This window comes from Bubalus bubalis, chromosome 3 (assembly GCF_019923935.1).
Source record: "Bubalus bubalis isolate 160015118507 breed Murrah chromosome 3, NDDB_SH_1, whole genome shotgun sequence".
In the NCBI taxonomy this organism is placed as follows: domain Eukaryota; kingdom Metazoa; phylum Chordata; class Mammalia; order Artiodactyla; family Bovidae; genus Bubalus; species Bubalus bubalis.
The window spans coordinates 145701056-145725985 of record NC_059159.1 but is presented as its reverse complement, the minus strand read 5'-3'; the positions used below and the strand labels follow the sequence as shown (position 1 = coordinate 145725985).

The window sequence follows — 24930 nt, the reverse complement described above, 5'->3', positions numbered from 1 at the left end:
GGCCTTAGGAAGCATTATTACAAACAAAGCTAGTGGATGTGATGGAATCCCAGTGGAGCTATTTCAAATCCTAAAAGAGAATGCTGTTAAAGTGCTGCACTCAATATGCCAGCAAATTTGGAAAACTCAGCAGCGGCCACAGGACTGGAAAAGGTCAGTTTTCATTCTAATACCAAAGAACGTCCAAACTATCATATAATTTGCTCATTTCACATGCTAGCAAGGTAATGCTGAAAATCCTACAAGCTAGGCTTCAACAGTATGTGAACTGAGAACTTCCAGATGTACAAACTAGATTTAGAAAAGGAAGAGTAACCAGACATCAAATTGCCAACATCCGTTGGATCATAGAAAAATCAAGGGAATTCCAAAAACCCCATCTACTTCTGCTTCATTGACTACACTAAAGCCTTTGGCTATGTGGATCACAACAAACTGCGAAAAATTCTTCAAGAGATGGGAATACCAGACCACCTTACCTGCCTCCTGAGAAACCTGGATGCAGCTCAAGGAGCAACAGTTAGAACTAGACATGGAACAATGGACTGGTTCCAAATAGGGAAAGAGTACGTCAAGGCTGTATACTGTCATCCCGCTTATTTAACTTATATGCAGAGTGCATCATGTGAAAAGCCAGGCTGGATGAATCACAAGCTGGAATCAAGATTGCTGGGAGAAATAACAACCTCAGATACGCAGATATAACTCTAGTGGCAGAAAGTGAAGAGGAACTAAAGAGCTTCTTGATGAAGGTGAAAGAGCAGAGTGAAAAAGCTGGCTTAAAACTCTAATTGAAAAACTAAGATCATGGCATCTAGTCCCATCAGTTCATGGCAAATAGAAGGGTAAAAAGTGGAAACAATGACAGATTTTATTTTCTTGGGCTCCAAAATTACTGCAGACTGTGACTGAAGCCAGAAAATTAAAAGACACTTTTTGGAAGGAAAGTTATGACAAACCTAGACAGCATACTAAAAAGCCGAGACAGTACTTTGTCAACAAACATTTGTATAGTCAAAGCTATGGTTTTTCCAGTAGTCATGTATGGATGTGAGAGTTGGACCATAAAGAAGGCTGAGCTCCAAAGAACTTATGCTTTAAATTATGGTACTAGAGAAGACTTTTGAGAGTCCCTTGTACAGCAGGGAGATCAAACCAGTCAGTCCTAAAGAAAATCAACCCTGAACATTCATTGGAAGGACTGATGCTGAAGCTGAAGCTCTAATACTTTGGCCACCTGATGTGAAGAGCCCACTCATTGGAAAAGACCCTGATGCTAGGAAAGACTGAAGGAGAGAAGAAGGGGACAACAGAGAATAAGATGACTGGATGGCAACATTGACTCAATGGACATGAGTTTGAGCCAACTCTGGGAGATTGTGAAGGACAGGGAAGCCTGGTGTGCTGCTGTCCATGGAGTCACAAAGAGTCAGAGATGACTTAGAGACAACAATAACAACAATACAGTAAGGAAGCAAGCTGCCCTTCTCCCTTTTTCTCCTCCCTCACCACTAGATTCTATACCACACTGTCTTCATTCCTTGATACTAGTTCTCTATCTCAAGTCTTACAAAAGAGACTGAAGAATGCATGACCTGATAGAGGAAGGAAAAGACAGAGACCACTTTCCTTGAGAGGAATCAATGGTCCCAGGCTGTAGCTCTCAGGGAAGTGCAAAATGTTGAGGCCTTGCCTGTCAGGAGGGAGATGATTAGCTACACAGGGAAGCAGGGTCAGGCCCCGGCAGCAGGTGCCATCAGAGAAGATCTGAAGTCATGTCGTGAGGGAATGAGGGATTTGAGTAGCACTGTGGGGATAGGCATGTTTCAGAAGCAGGACAGAGATGAAAAGAGACCTTGAGGGCCCTTTAGGTATAGCAGGATGTGGCAGTGGCAAGGCAACTGAGTCTTCAGAAAGTGAAAAATCTTCATGCGGTTGGCAGAAGCTGCAGGTGAAGCTCCTGAAAAAAGCCAGGGAGTTCACCACATTTCCCAGATCTTCTGATTGGTTATCAACTTTTTCTAGATCCCTCATTCTTACCCCAAGTCCCAGATCCCAAGTTATCAGATCAAATGTGGAAGAAGAATGCATAGACCTCTTACTGCTACTTCCTTGCTGGAACCAAAGATGATTGTAGGGATAGGGTTTTGATGTCAGCTAGAACTTCGGACTTTATTTCCAATGTAAGTTATGCCTCAGAGATATTTGTGGGCCCTCTTTGGGTCTCAGCATTACCTCTAGGATATGAGTTTCTTCTCTCTCAACTCTGGTGCTTCTCCATAAGACAGGAACTCAAGCAGCTGTTACCCAGGTAAGAGCACTAACCTTGCAGCTAGCCACCATATAGCCACACTTGCACTGGGAATCATTACTAAACACTGGCACGAAAGCAGACAAGCATCCTGACTGGCTTGTCAAAACTTTGAGCTAACAGTCACTGCCCTGATGCACCCACACTGTTTACTCTCTTCTAGAAATCTAGAATCGATAGACCTCTCCTACAACAAGCTCTACCATGTCCCCTCCTATCTACCCAAGTCGCTGGTGCACCTCGTACTCATCGGGAACCAGATCGAACGCATCCCTGGCTATGTGTTTGGTCACATGGAACCAGGCCTGGAATACCTGTACCTGTCATTTAATAAGCTTGTGGATGATGGCATAGACCGAGTCTCCTTCTATGGAGCTTACCATTCTCTGCGAGAGCTGTTTCTGGATCATAATGAATTAAAATCTATACCACCTGGGGTACAAGAAATGAAAGCACTACATTTCCTGAGACTGAACAACAACAAGATACGGTAAATTTTTACTTTCTCAAGTATCCATTTAAATTGTTATGGTTGAAAAAATATGATTAAATGATCATGACATAATGTCTGGAATTTAAAGAAAAAGTGACAAGAGGTTGCATCAAACAACACTGGCAAATGTTAATGATTGTTGAAATTGGATGATAATAAGTACATAAGGATTCATTATAGTTTTTTCCCTACTTTTCTATGTTTGCAAACTTCCATGTAAATTTTTAAAAAAATAGAGTATGATTACATAATATCTAGAATCTTAGAGACACTTTCAAGTGAGACTTCAAGGCCGCAGGTTATGGTGCTGTTCCTACCTCCATATGTGATTTCAAACACACTGCTCTGTAGAGCACAAAACCAAAGTGTATGCTAACATTAAAATTGCTTGCTTCTAAAAAAAAAAAAAAATTGCTTGCTTCTATCTAGATTTTTCTGAAAACAAAATTCTGGAAACATTTATTAAAACTCAGTTTCTTCACTTCTGAGGACACATTTTTCTGTGTGTGTTCTGTTTGCTGACTGAGTCATCCCCCTGCCTAAAAAGTATGAATGTCTCAGGATTAACCTGGGACACATTCTTAGTGCAGCCAGTGAGGGTAACAGATCCTTGAGCTCTGTGGTCTGGTCTTTGAAGATTATACTCTTTATTCTTTTACCTATCTCTAAAATTCTAAACACAAACTTCTAAAAAATAAAACAAAGAGTCAAGTTTATAGGGGAAGTGGTGGGGATGGGGAGGGCTTGAAAATATTCAGAGTATAATTTTTTTTGCGAAGATAATTTCTACGTTGTGCCATACGGTTCTTATGTGTTTCATCAGGAGGCATAAATTATCCCACTTCTGGTAGGATATAGGTGGCAATGGTATGATATCTCCATCATAACCGTTCTCCTCCACCACTGAACCAATGGTTTTTTTTTACTCATGATGACTCTTGCTTGCATCTGTTATTTCCTTAGGGGTAACAAAATGGTGAATTTCTATTTTTGTCATTCTTTCCACATTTGTTAAATGGAATTCCTCTGTAACCTGGAGAAGGGAATGGCAACCCACTCCAGTATTCTTGCTGGGAGAATCCCATGGACAAAGGAGCTTGATGGGCTACAATGCATGGGGTTGCAAAGAGTCAGACAAGACTGACTAAGCACATTCCTCTGTAAATAATATTTTCTTATCAGCAAGGGCAAGTTCCTTACTCTGAAAGGTAAGATAAACGCTCTGTTCTTTCCTTTTAATTGCCCATCATGGTAAGAAGTTGGTTACAAATTTGTAACTATGTGAGGTGATGCAAATTAACTTATGGCGGTCATCATTTCAACCACACACACACACACACACACATCTAATCATTATGTTGTATACTTGAAACTAATACAATGTTATGCCAATCTTTATAAAATTGTAAAAAATTATACATATGCATTAACCACAGATGAAAAAGACTATAAAAGATTTAAAAATTTTAATAGTGGCTGTCTCAGGAAAAAAAAAGAAGATGGTGCCTAAATATTTTTGCTTTATTACTTTGTTTCTGGCCTTCTCTCTTTCTCTGGAGACTCAATATGAACTTATGGCTTTATATATTAAGAATGTTTCCATCAGTTGCAATTACTGTTCTTAACTGTCTCATCTTCAGCTGATGGAGCCCTTCGAGCTGGCTCCTGAGTCCTTGGACTGGCCTCCAGAGATCTTGGATGGCTCACTTTTACATTCCCCACTATAGGCCAATGCCAGCCTTCTTCCAAAGAGCCCTAGCTCCTCTCACTGGGGAATAGTGTTCAGAGGCCCCAGTATGGGCACCAGGCATCTTTCTTTCAAATGTATTTTTAGTCTCAAGGCCTTTCAGTGGACTGCCAGAAATATGCATTTTTGTTAAACACACACACACACACACAAGAACAAAAACAGTTCATACTGATATTCCCAAATCAAATTTACCATTATAGGCTGATATATATGGTGGAGGTCAATACAATATTGTAAAGCAATTATCCTCCAATTGAACAAAAAAAGCAAAAGAAAAAAAAATTTACCATTATAGAGAAATCCTTCTGATGTAGACTTATCTTAAATTGAAATTCTACATTGCCAACAATATAAACCTATTTTGTAAGAATAAATGTATACCATTATTACAACTAACAGCAAAAGTATTTAATTAAGTTTATTATGTTTTTGGTAGTTCTATTTGTCCTTTGAATATGTTCCATGGAGGATGTATAGCTTAAGCACAGAAGTTTTCTCTGTAACAGTATGTCAACAATTTAATATTCAGATAGGTCTTTAGTTTGCTTAGAGTTCAGTCACTCAGTCGTGTCCAACTCTTTGTGACCCCATGGATTGCAGCACACCAGGCTTCCCTGTTCATGATCAACTCCCGGAGCTTGCTTAAACTGATATCCATCAAGTCAGTGATGCCATCCAACCATCTCACCCTCTGTCGTCCCCTTCTCCTCCTGCCTTCAATCTTTCCCAGCATCAGGGTCTTTTCTAATGAGTCAGTTCTTCTCATCAGGTGGCAAAAGTATTGGAGCTTCAGCTTCAGCATCAGTCGTTTCAATGAATATTTCCTTTAAGACTTCCTTTAAGTCTGACTGGTTTCATTTCCTTTAAGACTGACTGGTTTGATCTCCTTGCAGTCCAAGGGACTCTCAAGAGCCTTCTCCAACACTACAGTTCAAAAGTTTTTTAGGAATTGCTACTTTCTACATAATATTTTTCTATGCCTGTCCCTTATACTGTATTCCATCCTTCTCCTTTGATCAAATTTTTAAATTAATTTCCTGTTGATGATTACAGTGTTATTTTTGAAACTGTAATTCTGAAAGAGATGGGAATATCAGACCACCTGATCTGCCTCTTGAGAAATTTGTATGCAGGTCAGGAAGCAACAGTTAGAACTGGACATGGAACAACAGACTGGTTCCAATTAGGAAAAGGAGTTCGTCAAGGCTGTATATTGTCACTCTGTTTATTTAACTTATATGCAGAGTACATCATGAGAAATGCTGGGCTGGAAGAAGCACAAGCTGGAATCAAGATTGCCGGGAGAAATATCAATAACCTCAGATATGCAGATGACACCACCCTTATGGCAGAAAGTGAAGAGGAACTCAAAAGCCTCTTGATGAAAGTGAAAGTGGAGAGTCAAAAAGTTGGCTTAAAGCTCAACATTCAGAAAACGAAGATCATGGCATCCAGTCCCATCATTTCATGGGAAATAGATGGGGAAACTGCAAACAGTGGCTGACTTTATTTTTTTGGGCTCCAAAATCACTGCGGATGGTGACTGCAGCCATGAAATTAAGACGCTTACTCCTTGGAAGGAAAGTTATGACCAACCCAGATAGCATATTCAAAAGCAGAGACATTACTTTGCCAACAAAGTTTCGTCTAGTCAAGGCTATGGCTTTTCCTGTGGTCATGTATGGATGTGAGAGTTGGACCGTGAAGAAGGCTGAGCGCCGAAGAATTGATGCTTTTGTAACTGTGGTGTTGGAGAAGACTCTTGAGAGTCCCTTGGACTGCAAGGAGATCCAACCAGTCCATTCTGAAGGAGATCAGCCCTGGGATTTCTTTGGAAGGAATGATGCTAAAGCTGAAACTCCAGTACTTTGGCCACCTCATGTGAAGAGTTGACTCATTGGAAAAGACTCTGATGCTGGGAGGGATTGGGGGCAAGAGGAGAAGGGGACGACAGAGGATGAGATGGCTGGATGGCATCACTGACTTGATGGCCGTGAGTCTCAGTGAACTTCGGGAGTTGGTGATGGACAGGGAGGCCTGGCGTGCTGCAGTTCATGGGGTCGCAAAGAGTCGGACACGACTGAGCGACTGATCTGATCTGAAGCATACACATTTATATTCCATACCCCCTCAGAATTATTATACAAATTATCTCACAGAAGTATTATTCATCTGTGAATAAGAAGAATAAGTATTATTCTTTTCTTTTTTCTAGTCTTTACTTTTAAAAATTATCAGTATATCCTGAATATCACTCCAAATCAGTATGTAGAAAACTTCCTCTTTCTTTTTAACAACTGAATAGTACTATTATGTAGGGACTTTATTCAACCAGCTTCTTACTGATAGACATTTGATTGTTTCCACTTCTTTGTACTATAAATAATGCCACAATGTGTTCAGTTTAGTTCGGTTTAGTCACTCAGTCGTGTCCAGCTCTTTTCGACCCTATGAATCGCAGAATGCCAGGCCTCCCTGTCCAACACCATCTCCCGGAGCCCACACAAACTCATGTCCATTGAGTTGGTGATGCCAGCCAACCATCTCATCCTCTGTCGTCCCCTTCTCCTCCTGCCCTCAATCTTTCCCAGCATCAGGGTCTTTTCAAATGAGTCAGCTCTTCATATCAGGTGGCCCAAGTATTGGAGTTTCAGCTTCAACATCAGACCCTCCAATGAACACCCAGGACTGATCTCCTTTAGGATGGACTGGTTGGATCTCCTTGCAGTCCAAGGGACTCTCAAGAGTCTCCTCCAACACCACAGTTCAAAAGCATAAATTCTTCGGCACTCTGCTTTCTTTATAGTCCAACTCTCACATCCATACATGACCACTGGAAAAACCATAGCCTTGACTAGACGGACCTTTGTTGGCAAAGTAATGTCTCTGCTTTTTAATATGCTGTCTACGTTGGTCATAACTTTCCTTCCAAGGAATAAGCGTCTTTTAATTTCATTGCTGCAACCATCATCCGCAGTGATTTTGGAGCCCAGAAAAATAAAGTCAGCCACTGTTTCCACTGTTTACCAATCTATTTGCCATGAAGTGATGGGACAGGATGCCATGATCTTAGTTTTCTGAATGTTGAGCTTTAAGCCAACTTTTTCACTCTCCTCTTTCACTTTCATCAAGAGGCCCTTTATTCTTCTTCACTTTCTGCCATAAGGGTGGTGTCATCTGCATATCTGAGGTTATTGATATTTCTCCCCGCAACCTTGATTCCAGCTTGTGCTTCTTCCAGGCCAGCGTTTCTCATGATGTACTCTGCATAGAAGTTAAATAAGCAGGTGACAATATACAGCCTTGAAGTACTCCTTTTCCTATTTGGAACCAGTCTGTTCTTCCTTGTCCAGTTCTAACTGTTGCTTCCTGACCTGCACATAGGTTTCTCAAGAGGCAGGTCAGGTGGTCTGGTATTCCCATCTCTTTCAGAATTTTCCACAGTTTATTGTGATCCACACAGTCAAAGGCTTTGGCATAGTCAATAAAGCAGAAATAGATGTTTTCTGGAACTCTCTTGCTTTTTCCATGATCCAGCGGATGTTGGCAGTTTGCTCTCTGGTTCCTCTGCCTTTTCTAAAACCAGTTTGAACATCTGGAAGTTCACTGTTCACGTATTGCTGAAGCCTGGCTTGGAGAATTTTGAGCATTACTTTATTAGCGTGTGAGATGAGTGCAACTGTGTGTATAAGTAACTCTGTTCAAATATAATTTTGTATTTTCCAATCTAACTTTGGGATAAATCCGTAGAAATGGAATTGCTGATTGAAAGGAATAAAATGAATATGTAATTTTGTTATATACTGCCAGATTCCTTTCCATGGGCCTGAACAGTTTTGAATTCCCTTCAGTGATGCTTGATCCTATACAACTTTATCATCAGAACATGTGAATGAGCTTTGATTTGTTCTGTGGAGAGGTGGAAAAATCTGATCAGTTAGAGTGGCATGCCAGTATCATTTCAATTTAATTTTTCTTATCATAAATGAAATTAAGCATCCTTTTATGTTCACATATCATTTCATTTTCTCTTCTGTAAACTGGTCACCAGGTATCTTTTTTTTTCTTTGATTTCCCTTGCCTCCTAGATTTTTAGGTCTTTGTATATTAGCCCTTTATTTAAGTTGCAAACACTTTCTCCCAGTTTGCGATTTATCTTTGAACTTTGCATTTAAAAAAAAAAAAAACTGTAGCCAATTTTTAAATCTTTTCTTCTAGTGCTTCTGGTTTTTGAGTCACACATAGGAAGATTTCTCCCTCCATCCCGGGGTATAACCATGCTTTATTCTATCACTTCTATGACTTCATTTTTTCATATGTAGATCTTGACATATATGGAATTTTTTCTGGTATGTAAGACAAGGATCTAATTTTATTTTAACTCCTAAATTATGAAGGTGGAATATTACTTCAATCCTTTATGACCTGCATGTCTATTTTTCCTCAGGAATATTCTTCCAGAACAAATTTGCAATGCTGAAGAAGATGATGATTCAAATCTAGAACATCTTCATCTTGAAAACAACTACATTAAAACAAGAGAAATATCATCCTATGCATTTTCATGCATAAGATCATATTCAAGTATTGTTCTTAAACCACAAAATATCAAGTAATTCTGAGTTTTTCTTTGTCATTTGTAAATCATACTCATATATCTGTTTTAGTAGCATTTTCCTCAATAAGAGATATAATGTCATATTAAAGTGTCATTATGCTAGTCAACCTGATTCACCAATGCACAGGACAACCAAACACATATCTACAAGGTTTAGTCTTTTAACAGTTTTAGTGAAACTTTCAGTTTCACACTCTAGGAAGAAGCCATCTTGTTGCAAACTTTTCTCACAAGAATAGGATGTTGTGTGCTGCTGAAGTAGACTGAGAGAAATCTGAAACTAAATATGACCTTTACAACAGACCACAGAATTTCTATTAGCTAAGAACTCCCTAAGTCTTTTAAAAAAGTATGAATGTTATGGTTCAAGCCCAAGAAGTGGACAGCTGGAAAAAATAATAGGTAGAATTTATGAACTAATGTTCTGTTTATTATTCTGTTAAAGCAAAACTTTATTAATTTTCTATAAGTAATTAAGACCCTATAATACAATTATTGATATAAATAAACTTAATCATTGGCTTAGCTTTAGTTCCTTCTATTAATTACATGAATAGAATTAAAATATAATTACTATAAAGTTAATTTCCTGATCTTGAGAACTATACTATGGTTAAGTATGTGCTTATTAACATTAGGGAAAGCTGGGAGAAGGGTATATGTGAATTCTGTATGATTTTTTAATTTATCTGTAAGTCTAAAAAGTTTAACAGTATTTTAAGATCATCCACCTCATGCGAAGAGTTGACTCATTGGAAAAGACTCTGATGCTGGGAGGGATTGGCGGCAGGAGGAGAAGGGGACGACAGAGGATGAGATGGCTGGATGGCATCACTGACTCGATGGACGTGAGTCTGAGTGAACTCCGGGAGTTGGTGATGGACAGGGAGGCCTGGCGTGCTCAATTCATGGGGTCGCAAAGAGTCGGACACGACTGAGCGACTGATCTGATCTGATCTGAAGATCACCCTCATAATTATTTGCTCAAGATCAAAAGATTTATGGAAAGCAGTAGAGTTTGCTTAAAATATAAGTTAACTACCCTTGACTAAACCTTGTAAATATAAACCTAATGCATACATTTAAAAAACTTTTGCTCCTCTGGTCATTGTTAACATCTCTTGTCTTTGTCCTAATTTGCTCAAATGTATCTTTTTACTCAATACAACATAAAAGCTATTAGTATTCATTATGTAGTAGATCCTAACAAAATCATATCATGTATTAAAATTTTCATTATATAATGACATCTTATCTTTATTTCTAAAATAATATTTAAAAGACACATATAGAAACCATGTTGATTTTTCTTGTTACTCTCAGTTTTGTACCTTGGAAAAACACCAGATTAGGTGTTTTTAATTAATTAAAACACTAGATTAATTTCTAGTCTTGGCCCCATTCGGCAGATTACTCTAATTTTTCAAACTTTAGTTATTTAATCTTTTAATAGTTCTCCCACAGTTCTCAGAGCCTTTCAGCCCCACTTCACAGGGCTGTTATGAGAACCAGAGAAGAATAAAACGTATTTGGGAAGTGTGATATGCATAGTGCGTACACTTAATATTGCCAACCTTTCATATAAAATTGACAGTAAACAGCATATTCAGTCAAAGTTAATTATCACCTGGGCAGCTTTCAAGATGTAGAAGTTTGATTTAACAAGAATAATAATATGATACAAACTGTTAGAATCAAGCATCAAAGGCTTAAACCAGGTGGCTAAGAAGAGAAATAAAATCTTATGGAACAAAAAGTTCAGATTTATAACCAGTTTGGGTATGTAGAAGCATTACTAATTTAAATTGGCCAAGTTGAATGAAAGAGACAAATAATAAGAAGATACGGGTATCTGTTTAACTTAACAAGAACCCTTGTGCTGTTTGAATATAAATGCATCAATGTAAATGATTTAAAGAAACTTAAAAAGTAAAAAATTACTGTTAGAGGGGACTCAAACCAAATAAAGTGAGTCAAAAGAATTAGCATCCTAGACAACAGAGATGAATACTGAAGCATTCTTGCATTAATTTGTCATTATGATTTTAATCAGCTGTGTCCCAGATGCTGTTTTAGAGAGAAAGGGATGAAGAGATCAGATGAGGTCTCTGCTCTCTGGGAATGTGTGGTGGTTTAGAGGCAATAAGCAGGAAATCAAACAGACAATCAAATCAACAAGTCAAGTGTGATGAAATCAGCACAACAGGGTGGTGATGTAATAAAGTATGTTGGGGTCCCAAAGCCCCTGTGCCTAGGCCTAGGGGTATTCCCAGATTGTGGGTCTCTAGAGTGTGCAAATAGCAAAAGTTGCAATAAGACATTGCAATCCCCAGGAGGCTTGGAGTAACACTAGACCCAGGCACGCACTGAGACCCTACTGTGCACTGAGAATTGGGAGAAGAATCTCTAGAAAGGTGAAAAATCAGAATGACTGATGGAAGCTTTGTTCTTAAGTTGGAAGATGCTTTTATATCTACTGATTATATAATTTAAAATATAAAATATTCTAGCACTGAACTTGTTTGCTTTGAAACTTCATAATGCTCTGGATAGAAGCTTTAATTTCATTTTAGAGAAGTGATAAATGCCCATATAGCAAACACTGTTCATGATATATAATGTTTATATAATGTGTAACAAAGAGGTGTTCTGTTTGGCTTCAGAAGTATACTGTAATTACTAACACAGATGTACACTAAGGAAATCCTGGCCCAGTCATGGTCTGAAAATACTTAATAGTGTGTCATCTTTGCACATATGTACAGGAAATACTAACTATATTTTCAATTTTGAGATTTGGCTTATTGTAGATTAAGGTATTTTGTAAAAAGCATTAAAGATATGATGTGGTTAAAGAAACTTATAGCCTAGAATTATAAGGAAGTAATTATACCAAGAATCAGGACATCCGGGTATCCATCTTGGTCTCTAGTAATTACGCAGTCATTTTACTTTTCTGAGATCACTTGATTCAATTACAAAATAGCATTCTTGGAACGCATCAATGGTTTTCAAGCACGGCTCATCAGGAGTTCATGGTGCCCTGGGGAGGAAGCGTCCTTGAGAGAGGAAGTACACAGAGTCTGTGTACTCCCTTCAGACAAAACAGCTCTGCTACCATCAGAAAGGGTTAGCTGACACTGCTCCTGTCTGCCTCCCCAGCTCCCCTTATTTCTTGAAACCAATAGACAAGGTACTATATAAATCACACATCAAGTTCTAAAAGTCATAAAGAACATTCAGCCAAAGTCCCTGGTCCTTATCCTCTCCTCAGCTCCTCCTATACTTTCAGAGAACTTCACTGGAGAGCTTTGGCCTGAAGAAACATTTCTCATTTACGAGGATTACAGCTGCCTGAACAGAGCCAACCTCTGGGTATGCCGGAACAAGGAAGCTTAGTAGATGTGTCTGTTCCTTTGGAGCTCCAGCACCATAGTGGGGATCAGCCCCGAGCACCTCTGCCACAACCAAAGACTGCTGACCTCTGACCTAAAACACCCTGAAAGGCAGTTAGCGTGAGTGCATGTTCTATAGGATGGGGACAACATGGCAGTGCTGCCGCACACAGAGATTGGGATCACATCTTTGTCTCTGCCAGACTGTGTGACTCCCTGTGGAGCAGGCAGGTTAGGATGCCCCCAGCACCCTAAGGGTGGATGTGCGGCATTTGGGAACAACAGGGAATAGGTGACTGAGCCTGGACTTAACATGCATCTGCTGAATGCAGTCCCGAAAGTGGAAAGTCTGGACACCTGAGAGTGGGTAGGCGCACCCATAAATCTGGCGGGTGCTGCCAACAAGATTGAGAAGATACAACACTGTCTCCTTGGGCTTTTATTGTCAAGTAACTCTACATACATCCCTCAGGAGTTGGCCTTGAGAGGTTAAAGTTAACTATTCCTAGGGATGACTTCTTCTATTAACATGGAAAACACCACCCACAACACGAGTTGAAATGTGCCTCTATCCCACATTGACACCACTAAGAGCAGTAAGGATGATCACCTCATTCACACAGAAGAATGTGATTATTCCAGTAACTGTTCAAACTGTGTAGTCAAAACCTTTAAGTTCACTGGAAAGTGTTAATAAACTATAATGCTTGTTTCAAGATATTTTTAGATTTGGTATGTGGAAATTTAGCCACAGATGATGGGTATATAGCTAAATTAGGATAAAATCCCAAATTTTTACTGGTGCTACAGTGTGCTACAGGCAAAAATGGTTTCCCTGAGTTGACAAATTTAGATCAGGAGTAACAAAGAAGTCTGTGGTATATATGGTATAGGAAATAACTAGCACTGAGTTTGGGGGAGAAAAGATCCCTAGGCTTAAACTGGGGCTTGAAATTTGAATCAGTTGAGGGGGAAGGAATAACTGACTGAAACAAAGAGGCATGAACCAAGCATAGTTGAGGTTCACCAGGGGAGGAGAGACCATACAGGAAATAAGAGGCTTGGGGTGGCCTGGAAGGCCCATAAGAGGAGACCATACTTACTGCAATGAGAAATATAGGACACCACCAAAAAACTCTGAAGAGAGGTGCATGGAAGTAATGAAGGGAAAAGAGCCACCACTCTGATAATCTAGAAACAGAATAACAGGGACCCACTCAGTATAGGCGACAGGAGGAACGAGCAAAAACAGGGATAGGTATGACAGAGACTTTGAAAGAAGAAGAAAAAAAAACCCTACATTCTCATTGCTGTAGATTAAGTCTGAAGGCAAGCTTGCCATATTTGTCATCTTCTGAGGGGCTCGATATCAGAAGGACACTATGAACCATCAAAACCTGAGAATATGCATGCGTGCATGGTAAGTTGCTTCAGTTGTGTCCAACTCTTTGTGACCCTATGGACTGTAGCCGCCTGGCTCCTCTGTCCATGGGATTCTCCAGACAAGAATATTGGAATGTCTTGCCTTGCACTCCTCCAGGGGATCTTCCTGACCCAGGGATTGAACCTGTGTCTCCTGCATCATAAGCAGATTCTTTACCACTGAGCCACCGGGAAGTCCAATAGAGAATATATTAAGAATAAAATGAACTGATAGAAGGGAGGGGACATGTGCATACCTATGGCTGATGTATGGCAGAAACCAATTCAAAATTGTAAAGCAATTATCCTCCAAATAAAAATAAATAAATTTTACAAAATGAACTGATTGATTGTAAAAAGGAAGAGAAGAAAAGAAAAAACAAAAGGGAAGTAGTGATCTACCATGCAGGGGATACAAAGAAAAAAAGAAAAGGGATAGTGATCTACCAGGCAAGAGATACAAAGAAGAGAAAAGCAGATAAAAAGGAGAACTGCTCTGAGTCTCAGTGATGCTGCTGAGAAACTTAGAGAAAGAGACAGTTTGGGTGAGAATATGCTGAAGTTTGGAGGTGTCATCATGGAATTTAGGCAGGAGGATGGGAATGCACTCAGCTGGAGGGGAATCCAAAGGAAAGGTTACAATGAGGGGTGGATGAAGAGAAGGGCAGGAGCAGAACCCTAATGGGTACCGACTTTCAATTTCAAGGGGAATAAGTTTACTATATGGCTGCATCTGACTTGAGCCATATGATCTGACCTCAAGGAGCTTCCAAGGCACAAGGCAAGCTGTGCCTAGAAGCCCAGCTCTTCAGCAAGTGCCTCCTCCCTTCGGTACTTGGCATCTGTTCCGCCAACCTCCTAACAGACAGGTCTGGTTTTATGAGTTAGGTCTGCATTGATTATTTATTTGCATTGTAGGATGTAGTACAGTAGATTGGTAGACGGTATACCATGTTTTCCTAAAAGATTGTAAAACTTAAAATAAGAGACAATTCATTTCTTGAATCCCTATATTCTGTGTATAGAGTAGGTACTAATATAATTGTTGATCCCTCAGTCTAAACGATCAGCTCATGAGTTGTCCAAAGTTGACATTAATACTATCCCTAAACAAAACAAAGAGAAATGTGCAAAATTTAAGGATTTTTAAAGGAAAAGTGATAAAGATTTATATACGGTCATATAATTAGTAAGGAATAACTTCTCTTATTAATATTTTCTGACATAGACATTAGAAGGCAGAGTATATTTTATAAAAAAAATAAGTCATGCTTTGACAACTGATTGTTTTCCATAACAGCAACACTGACAATGTTTTCCAAAGCCATCATTTAAACAACATGAATTACTAGGTTCATAGATGCTGACATAAAAGAATAAAATACTCAAGTTCTGCTGTTTAAGTGAAACCTCAAAGGACTGGGTAAACCCTCTATGATATCTATTTCACCTCTTTCCCTTATTTAGAAAACAGAAAGTGTCCTCATAGGAGAAGTATTTATAAATTGGTAATGACTGAATTATTCATTTGTCCATAGTTGAATATGAATTCAACTTAAAATTCAAAAACATTAAAAGCATTTTGGGGTTGCAAAGAGTTGCACACGACTGAGCAAGTAACACACACACACATATGTATGAAAATAGATGTTTCTGGCCAACTCTAACCTATACCAGATGATTCCAGGGGGCTTTAAACCCTAGAAGTCTATGAAAAATGAAGTTCATCTCTTGCAATGAAAAAACAAGAATGAGTATCTTGGGTCTGAAACTGGAATCCTTATTAGCTGTGGACATGATCAAGTTACTTAGACTCTGATTTCCAGTTTCCTTGCCCATGAAATTGAGGAGAGTATCTGCCTACCAAGGCATCTGTGAAGGTTAAATAAGGTGATGTTCACAACAGTACTGAGCACAGGGTGGACGTCAGATGACTATCCATTCCCTTAAGGATAGGTGCTGGGAAACCAGAAGGTAGGAAAGTTCAGTGACTTATTCAAGGCTGCCAAGTCTCATAATATGGTAGATATTAATAATTTAAGGAAATGATTCCTTAGATTGTGATATATACTGGAAAAAGGAATGGGCCTATTACAGTAGAGCAGGGGTCAGATAATGTTCTCTGTAGAGGGCTGGGCTCATGTGGGATGCTGCAGCCATGTCAGTAGCTCTCTTGAGCTTGGTGGCCTTTGTGCTGTGTCACTGCATGCTCACATCCATTGCACAGAATAGAATGAAACCAGCTTAGAACATGTTATAAATGCAGTGTGAAACCAGAACTCAAAGAAGCTAAACTATTTATTGTCATAGATATGGGAGTAGATTAGAAGCAGATTTTTAAAAATCCTGATTATAGGAAAGAAGAGTAATTTTGACTTACAGGTGTGATTCACTATAATAACATAAAACCAAAAAAAAAAAAAAAAAAAAGAGAGAGAGAGAGAGAAACTGTATTTAAAACAGCCAAATGAGAAGACTACCTGATCAATAAACCTGTCCTGCAGATGGGTTTCTACCATAGAGATAATCCGCAAGTGGGTCTACAGGGATATAGTAAGAGTCTGCGTGTAAGCCTTGGCCAGGTGCGGCACGCTCTGGGCAGATGGTTCTGGGGTGTTTAAGTATTTACCATTCTTGTGAACATCAGCTCTGATTAAACCTACTGCAACAGACCCAGAAGCATTGGTGAAAGACTTTTAGAGGAACTACAACCTACGTAAATAGTGTAGTTATGTGTTAGTGTACATTTCATCCTATAATGTCTTAAACAACACTTTGGCATATTATAACATATTACTTACATGCCTTTGCTTCAACATGCTGAACAGGAAGAGTTGAAACTATAAGTCACATTGAAATTTGGTCTGTCACACACTGTTATTGGCAAAGAGGTGAATATTTCTAATTAGATCAATAGAGCTTAGTGATTACACAACTAAAGAATAAATGGCATGATTATTTCTTCTTTGACATTATGTTTCCTTTTCTACAAGAAAACGGATTAAAAAAAACTTACAAAAAAAAAAAAAAAAACCTTACAGTCTAGTGTATTTTTCCCTTTGCACAAAATGTGAAGAATGTGAATCCACACAAGGGAAAGTAGACTGTATTAAAAATAACATGTGATTGCACTAAACACATATTAGTTTGGAAAAGAAAAGGAATACATCATGTTACTAGAATGTCATGGTGTGTTTCTAAGTAACAGAATCTCTGTGGTCAAATAAACTTACATTAAACTAACAGCTTAATGTAAGATACAAGAAAATCTTTTTATAAATTGGAAACTGCTGAAAGTTCATTTGCTTTACATAAGTTGAGAATTACATTCACAATTACCAAATTTATATATGAACTGTCTGAAATATTAATAGTGTGTGATACTCAGAATAAAGAATGCATTGAAAACTAAATCTATTCTAGGTCAGTAGTTCTAAACTATGTGAAGAATGGACCTACCCTTTGAAGATATGATCGAAGCTCTGATGGCTCTTCTATGCAGAAAAATATACAAACACTTCGCATGTATCAACAGACTCATAAAACCCACCCTAAATGTAGAATAAGACCTTAATCAACTTAAATTTTTCATGTAAATATTTCACTGCAGTTAAGGATAAATCAGAGTTTAAATTAATTTAAGGCAACTTATTTACCACAACTTATTCCCTTATTTCCCACAAATATTTAGCATATTTTTAATGGTCATAGAAAAGTTGAAAGAATACAATGAACATCTATATATTTTCACCTATATTCACCAATTAATATTTGTCATCTTCATTCTATCTTTTTCACTCGTTCCACATTCATATCTATACATATATATGCATTTGTGGGGTACAGGGGCTGGACCATTTGAATGTAAGTTGCAGATATAACCTGTTGCCCCAGTGCTTCAATACAAATCTCCTAAGAACAAGGACATTTTCTTACATAACCATGAAACAATGTCACATTCTCTGATATTGTCAAACCCCAGAAATTTAATATTGATTCAGGATCAACATCCTGTCTATATTCAGAGTTCCCCAACTGTCCCAACAATGTCCAAATCACTGTGTGGTGCAGATCTAATGGCTCAAGATCCAATCAGAGTTCGCTTGCCTTTAGTCTCTGGCAATCTAGAGCAGCAGCCGTCAGTCTACGTCTTTCACTCCTTCACTTTCTGAAGGGATTCTAAGCCAGCTGCCATGTAGAATGTCCCCTAATATACATTTGTCTCATTGTTTAGATTTAGGCAGAATACTTTTGGCAAGAATCCCACATAGTTGATATCATGTACTTCCTTTTGTATCACATCAGGAAGCACAAAATGTTGGGCTGGCCTGTAATTGGTGATGCTGAGACATTTGGTTAAGGTGGTATCTTCATCTCCTTGTAATTAAGAAATATCCTGCAAAGTAAGGTCTGTGTGAATATCATGCCATCCAATAACTTTTCATTTAGTGGCTTTTAGCTCCTATTGAAGTTCTTTGCCTAAATCAGTGACTACATTATAAGTTTCACAGTGGTGATTTTCTAATTCTATGGTTCCTCTGTACTCATTAGTTGGCATTCCTCTACAGAAGAAGCTGTGACCCTTTTGACCCTCTTTCCTTGTTACAATAAAAAGGATTTTGCATTTGATGTATTATAATCCATTGCCACCCTTATTCTATGAGGTTCGCAAAGAGTTAGACATGACTGAGCGACTGAACTGAATTGAACTGAACTCAAACTATGCCTTTACCCAAGCTTCTATGTACTGTTCACAAGTCCGCAGTAATCTCTGTGTGCTTTTGTGCCTGCTGGTATGATGTTTCAGGCATACCTTACAAATTCCCTGGTCCTGATCTGTTACTTGACATTTTTCTCAGAAGCCTTGCTCATCCTAATGAAAAGTGGACCTTGGCAACACAGATTTGGAAGTTAGATGCACTCACTGTTTTCCAGTCTTCTCAGAGGAAAGTGGTAGAAAATTTATTTAAAAGAAAACCACTACTTATACTCATTCCTGAAAGCAAACTGACCTATGAAGCATTATCTGAAAATATTTGATACCCACATTTTTATAAATCCAACTCAATTCATTTAAAATGACTATTTATGGCATTAATTCATTTTTAGAGGAAAACATTAAACAGGATGATGGCAGTAGCTCAACCTGCAGGTTGTAGAAGTGAGTCCTTATAGCACTGGGTATAGAAAAATGGCAGGTGAGAGCCAGGGACTGGAAACTCATCTGAAGAAGACTACCGCCGAGAGCTCACCCATTTGCTGGAATGGCACAGAAATTCAGTGCAGTCTTTTCCAAATTGAACTTTTAAAATATGGTAAATCTGGCCTTTGATGTAAGTTTCCTGTTTTTTAAAAATAACACATGCTCCAAACAAACCACAGCTGTGGGCTCAAAACTGCCCATGGGTCATGACCTACTGTATAAAGTCAATTCATTATAAACCACATCTCTCATGAATGTATGAGAGATGCTTGAACCATGAGAGATGCTTGAACATTCAAAACAGCCCATGAAGTCATATCAAACCCAAGAATTCACTTCTTTCAGGAGTCTTTGGGAATACCTACTATATACAGAAATGGAATGGACGTAACAGAAGCAGAAGATATTAAGAAGAGGTGGCAAGAATACACAGAAGAACTATACAAAAGAGATCTTCACGACCCAGATAACCACCATGGTGTGATCATCCAGCTGGAGCCAGACATCCTGGAATGTGAAGTCAAGTGGGCCTTAGGAAGCATCACTATGAACAAAACTAGTGGAGGTGATGGAATTCCAGCTGAGCTATTTCAAATCCTAAAAGATGATGCTGTGCAAGTGTCGCACTCAAAATGCCAGCAAATTTGGAAAACTCAGCAGTGGCCACAGGACTGGAAAAGGTCAGTTTTCATTCCAATTCCTAAGAAAGGAAGTGCCAAAGAATGTTCAAACTACTACACAATTGCACTGATCTCACACGCTAGCCAAGTAGCGCTCAAAACTCTCCAAGCCAGACTTCAACAGTATGTGAACCATGAACTTCCAGATGTTCAAGCTGGATTTGGAAAAGACAGAGGAACCAGATCAAATCGCCAACATCCGCTGGATCATTGAAAAAGCAAGAGAACTCCAGAAAAACATCTATTTCTGCTTTATTGACTAAGCCAAAGCCTTTGACTGTGTAGACCACAACAAACTGTGGAAAATCCTGAAAGAGATGGGAATACCAGACCACCTGACCTGCCTCCTGAGAAATCTGTATGCAGGTCAAGAAGCAACAGTTAGAATAGGACATGGAACAACAGACTGGTTCAAAATTGGGAAAGGGGTATGTCACGGCTGTATATTGTCACCCTGCTTATTTAACTTATATGCAGAGTTCATCATGAGAAATGCCAGGCTGGATGAAACATAAGCTGGAATCAAGATTGCCAGGAGAAATATCAATAACCTCAGCTACACCACCCTATGGCAGAAAGCAAAGAAGAACTAAAGAGCCTCTTGATGAAAGTGAAAGAGGAGAATGAAAAAGCTGACTTAAAACTCAACATTCAGAAAACTAAGATCATGGCATCCGGTCCCATCACTTCATGGCAAATAGATATGGAAACAGTGAGAAACTTTAGTTTTTTGGGCTCCCAAATGACTGCAGATGGTGACTGCAGCCATGAAATTAAAAGATGCTTGCTTCTTGGAAGAAAAGCTATGACCAATCTATACAGCATACTAAAAAGCAGAGACATTACTTTGCCAACAAAGGTCCATCTAGTCAAAGCTATGGTTTTTCCAGTAGTCATGTATGGATGTGAGAGCTGGACCATAAAGAAGGTGGAGCACCGAAGAACTGATGCTTTTGAAATGTGGTGTTGGAGAAGACTCTTGAGAGTCCCTTGGACTGAAAGGAGATCCAACCAGTCCAAGGAAATCAGTCCTGAATACTCATTGGAAGGATCGATCCTGAAGTTGAAACTCCAATATTTTGGCCCCCTGATGAGAAGAACTGACTCATTGGAGAAGACCCTGTTGCTGGGAAAGATTGAAGGCAGGAGGAGAAGGGGATGACAGAAGATGAGATGGTTTGATGGCATCACCGACACAATGGACATGAGCTTGAGCAAGCTCCGGGAGTTGGTGATGGACAGGGCAGCCTGGCATGCTGTAGTCCACGGGGTCGAAAAGAGTTTGACACAACTGAGCAACTGAACTGAATAGAGCTATATACAAACTTGGTTATGCATAAATAAAATACATTATTTACATGTTAGTGTTTGATGGTCTAGAACATTCTTAAAGTAGGTATTTACAAGGCACATCCTCTCACATTCCTCAGGGCTTCCCTGACAATCCTCCACCCCATTTTGCCTTTTTTCACCGAGTTTAACACCATTCTTTGAATAAATGGATGACCAAAATCTTCCTTGTGATTACTAATATAAGAGACTGTTACACAATCCATTAAAATGTACTTAATGTAAAGGTCCGTCTAGTTAAGGCTATGGTTTTTCCAATAGTCATGTATGATGTGAGAGTTGGACTATAAAGGAAGCTGAGCACAGAATTGATGCTTTTGAACTGTGGTGTTGGAGAAGATTCTTGAGAGTCCCTTGGACTGCAAGGAGATCCAACCAGTCCATCCTAAAGGAGATCAGTCCTGGGTGTTCATTGGAGGACTGATGTTGAAGCTGAAACTCCAATATTTTGGCCACCTGATGCAAAGAACTGACTCATTTGAAAAGATCCTGATGTTGGGTAAGATTGAAAGCAGGAGGAGAAGGGGACAACAGAGGATGAGATGGCTGGATGGCATCACCGACTCGATGGACATGGGTTTGGGTAAACTCCGGGAGTTGGTGATGGACAGGGAGGCCTGGCGTGCTGCGGTTCATGGGGTTGCAAAGAGTCGGACATGACTGAGCGACTGAACTGAACTAACGTAAACATAGGAGTAGACACAAGATATCAGCTGACAAACATCATAAAATTCATTAATTCTAGTGATACTCAAGCTCAGGAAGGTGTCTCATGTGGTCACAATCAGCCCTACTCCTCACCCTTTGGAGTCTTAATTTTCATAAAATGATTTTTAAGGTCCTTTCCAGTATCCCAATCTGGAGAAGGGCATGCTACCCACTTCAATATTCTTTTTTTTTTTTTTTTAATATTTATTTTTATTTATTTGGCTGCATAGAGTCTTAGTTGTGGCATGTGGGAACTAGTTCCCTGACCAGGGATCAAACCTAGCCCCCCTGCATCTTGGGCACAGAGTTTTAGCCACTGGACCACCAGGGAATTCCCTACTTCAATATTCTTGCCTGGAGAATCCCATGGACAGAGGAGTCTGGTGGGCTACAGTCCAAACGGTCACAAAGAGTTGGCACGACTGAAGCAACTGAATATACACATACACATACATGCAACCAATGCTTCTTTTCCTAAAATGTAAGTAAAGCGAGTAATGCTTTTCTAATTTTGAAACTTATCTTGTTTACAAGATAATAATGTGCAGATTATTCACAATTCCTAAAGACTATAAATAGTAATGCTAATTCTCCAATATTTAGACCAAGACAAATTTAGATAAGGCAAAACCCAAACAGTAAAAAACAGACATGTAGAAAAGAAATAGGTCCCCTTCAGAGGACCCTCATAGGAACCAAGAATGGAAGAAATTCTCCTCACAATACTTTAGGGAAGAGGAAGTACACTGATGTGTCTAGAATGACAATGTGCAAAGGTGTGGAGAAAAAACTCCAGTTTATATCCAAACGGTGTGTCTGTGCATGCTGGGCTGTCTGTGTAGTTGTGAAGTAAATCTTCCCACTGGCAGCTCCAAGACTATGGCGAGGGGTTGTGGGTCCTGGGCTGTACCGCTAGTCACAGTGTCAGCAGAATAGGGTGAATAAGCCAAAAAGACCACTCACATTTTGGCATTATACTTCAAGGCCAATTTCTTTGCCTAAGCCTCTGACTAAAGATCACAGCGTGTTGGAGGAAGACAAGCTCAGGGCTCACAAGTGGGGAGAGGAGAGAGGCTGCAACATATCTTTAGAAAAACAATCTCACATGACGTGCTTCCCAGTTCTCTAGATAAGGTGGCAGAACCCAGCTTAGAAGGGTGGTGGTGGGGCAGATGCCATGACTGAGAGGAGAGGTGAGGTGAGGAAAGGGTGGAAGAGTAACACGGGAGAGGGGCCCTGTGTGCACAGAGGCAAAAGGAGAGGGTGGGAAGCACATGTTCCCTGGCAATGAGAGGCTGCCACTCAGCCCCAGTCAAGTGTTACCATGCAATATCATTATGTCTTTAAAAGAATGTACCTAATTAAAAAGATTTTATTACTAAAAATGCTAACTGTCACCTGAGCCGCCAGTAAAGTGTAGTAACAGTAAAGACCACTGACCGTAGGTCGTCATAAGAAATATAATAACAACGGAAAAGTTTGCAATATTGCAAAAATTACCAAAATGTGACAGAGACATGAAGTGAGCAAATGCTATTGGAAACTATTGGCCAATAGTTTCCGCTTGACACAGGGTTGCCTCAAACCTTCAGTTCGTGAAAAAACACAAAGAAAACACTAGATCTAAGAAATGCAATGAAGTGAAGCACAAGAAGGTATGCTTATAATGAGAATAAGCAAACTATTGCTAACCACAATGACCTTGATGGATCTCTAAAACATAACACTGGATGAAGAAATCCAGGCTCAAAAGAGAATGCAATGTATGACCCATATACATGGAACGTTCAGGGAACTACAGTGTTTGAAGTCAGGCAGCGGCCTCCTCTGAAGACAGAGTGATTTGGAAGAGGGGTCTGGGAGTGCTGGAATTTCTTGATTAGGTGTTTGTGAAAACTAATTGAGCTGTACCATTATGATGTTTATTTTTCTGGAATCTAAACTTTACCTCCAGTTAAAGTTAAAAAAACAAAACATTGTGAAAGACACAGATTTCTGTCCAAGGAGCTTCCCATTTATGGTCGCTGCTTTGATGGAACTCAGGTTAATAAAATCCAGTTCAACCTTTACAATGTCCCAATTCATCAAGATAACAGACAAATGTTTTGAACTAAATATAACTGAATAAATATGGACATGAGCATTATATTCAAACAGGAGGCCTGCCAAACCTCAGGTGGTGTACCGAGGACAGGCCTAAAATTCTGCAGAGGGAGGTCCAGCATATGGAACTCTTTGATGTGAGGGCCACAGAAGGATATTTTATTTAACTGATGGCTGGCTGCCCTGTACAATGGAGGCACAGTACTCTTTCTATGGCTTGCTTCAACATGTGCCATTTCTCTGGGAACTGGGAACAAACAACAGTCAGATTTTCTTTGTGGGAGGAGAGAAGAAATTCTACTAACTAGTAGAAACACGCTTTGCAAACAGGCTGGCCCCCAAATCTGCACATCATGAAGATGCTAGTTTGGTGTTACCTAGTACTGGTGAGTCTTTCTCACCAGACTTAGAAAAATGTCCTCTTGAACGATGGTGTCTTAACTAATGTAAATTGGGCACTCTTTCAGGGTAACAGAGAATGTTGCTTTCCTGCTCCCACATCCTCCCTAAACTCTATGTGGTCATAGGTGATATTCTCTTGAAAAGTAAAGTCCAAGGAGGCATCACCTGTATCCTTGAGTCTATGTTTGTATCACAGTATAAAGGCTAGAAGGATTATATAGGGCCTGGTCTGCAGTTCCACTGACATGCCTATGGCAGGAGTAAAAGCTTTTAAAGACAATCTTGAGACATATGCTTGATGTAATAGCTTCAGTCATCAGAAGAAAATTAACAGCATGGCTCCTTTCTTAGGTACATCTGCAGATTGGGTTTATATTTCAATAATGTACTCTTTCAGTACCCCTTTCTAAAATGGATAAATATTTTGCTAGTCTATATAGAGTGAGGTTTAAATCTGTAATGTATAAGTATTCATTCATTTAAGAATTTCATAAA

General features: G+C 39.3%; 2 protein-coding genes across 6 annotated transcripts in view; one reads left to right on the top strand and one right to left on the bottom strand.

The window, feature by feature from the left end:
* Positions 1–10416, top strand: part of ECM2 (extracellular matrix protein 2) — a 41374-nt gene extending 30958 nt beyond the window's left edge. For all 3 annotated transcript variants that reach the window (XM_025282060.2, XM_025282059.2, XM_025282058.2), the window contains exons 9-10: positions 2475–2801; positions 9002–10416. In XM_025282060.2, the coding sequence (XP_025137845.1) occupies positions 2475–2801; positions 9002–9170 (496 nt within the window). In that variant the 3' untranslated portion in view covers positions 9171–10416. The remainder of the gene's footprint in view (positions 1–2474; positions 2802–9001) is intronic.
* Positions 1–24930, bottom strand: part of LOC102398396 (centromere protein P) — a 236723-nt gene that overhangs the window by 70592 nt on the left and 141201 nt on the right. The window lies entirely within an intron of this gene.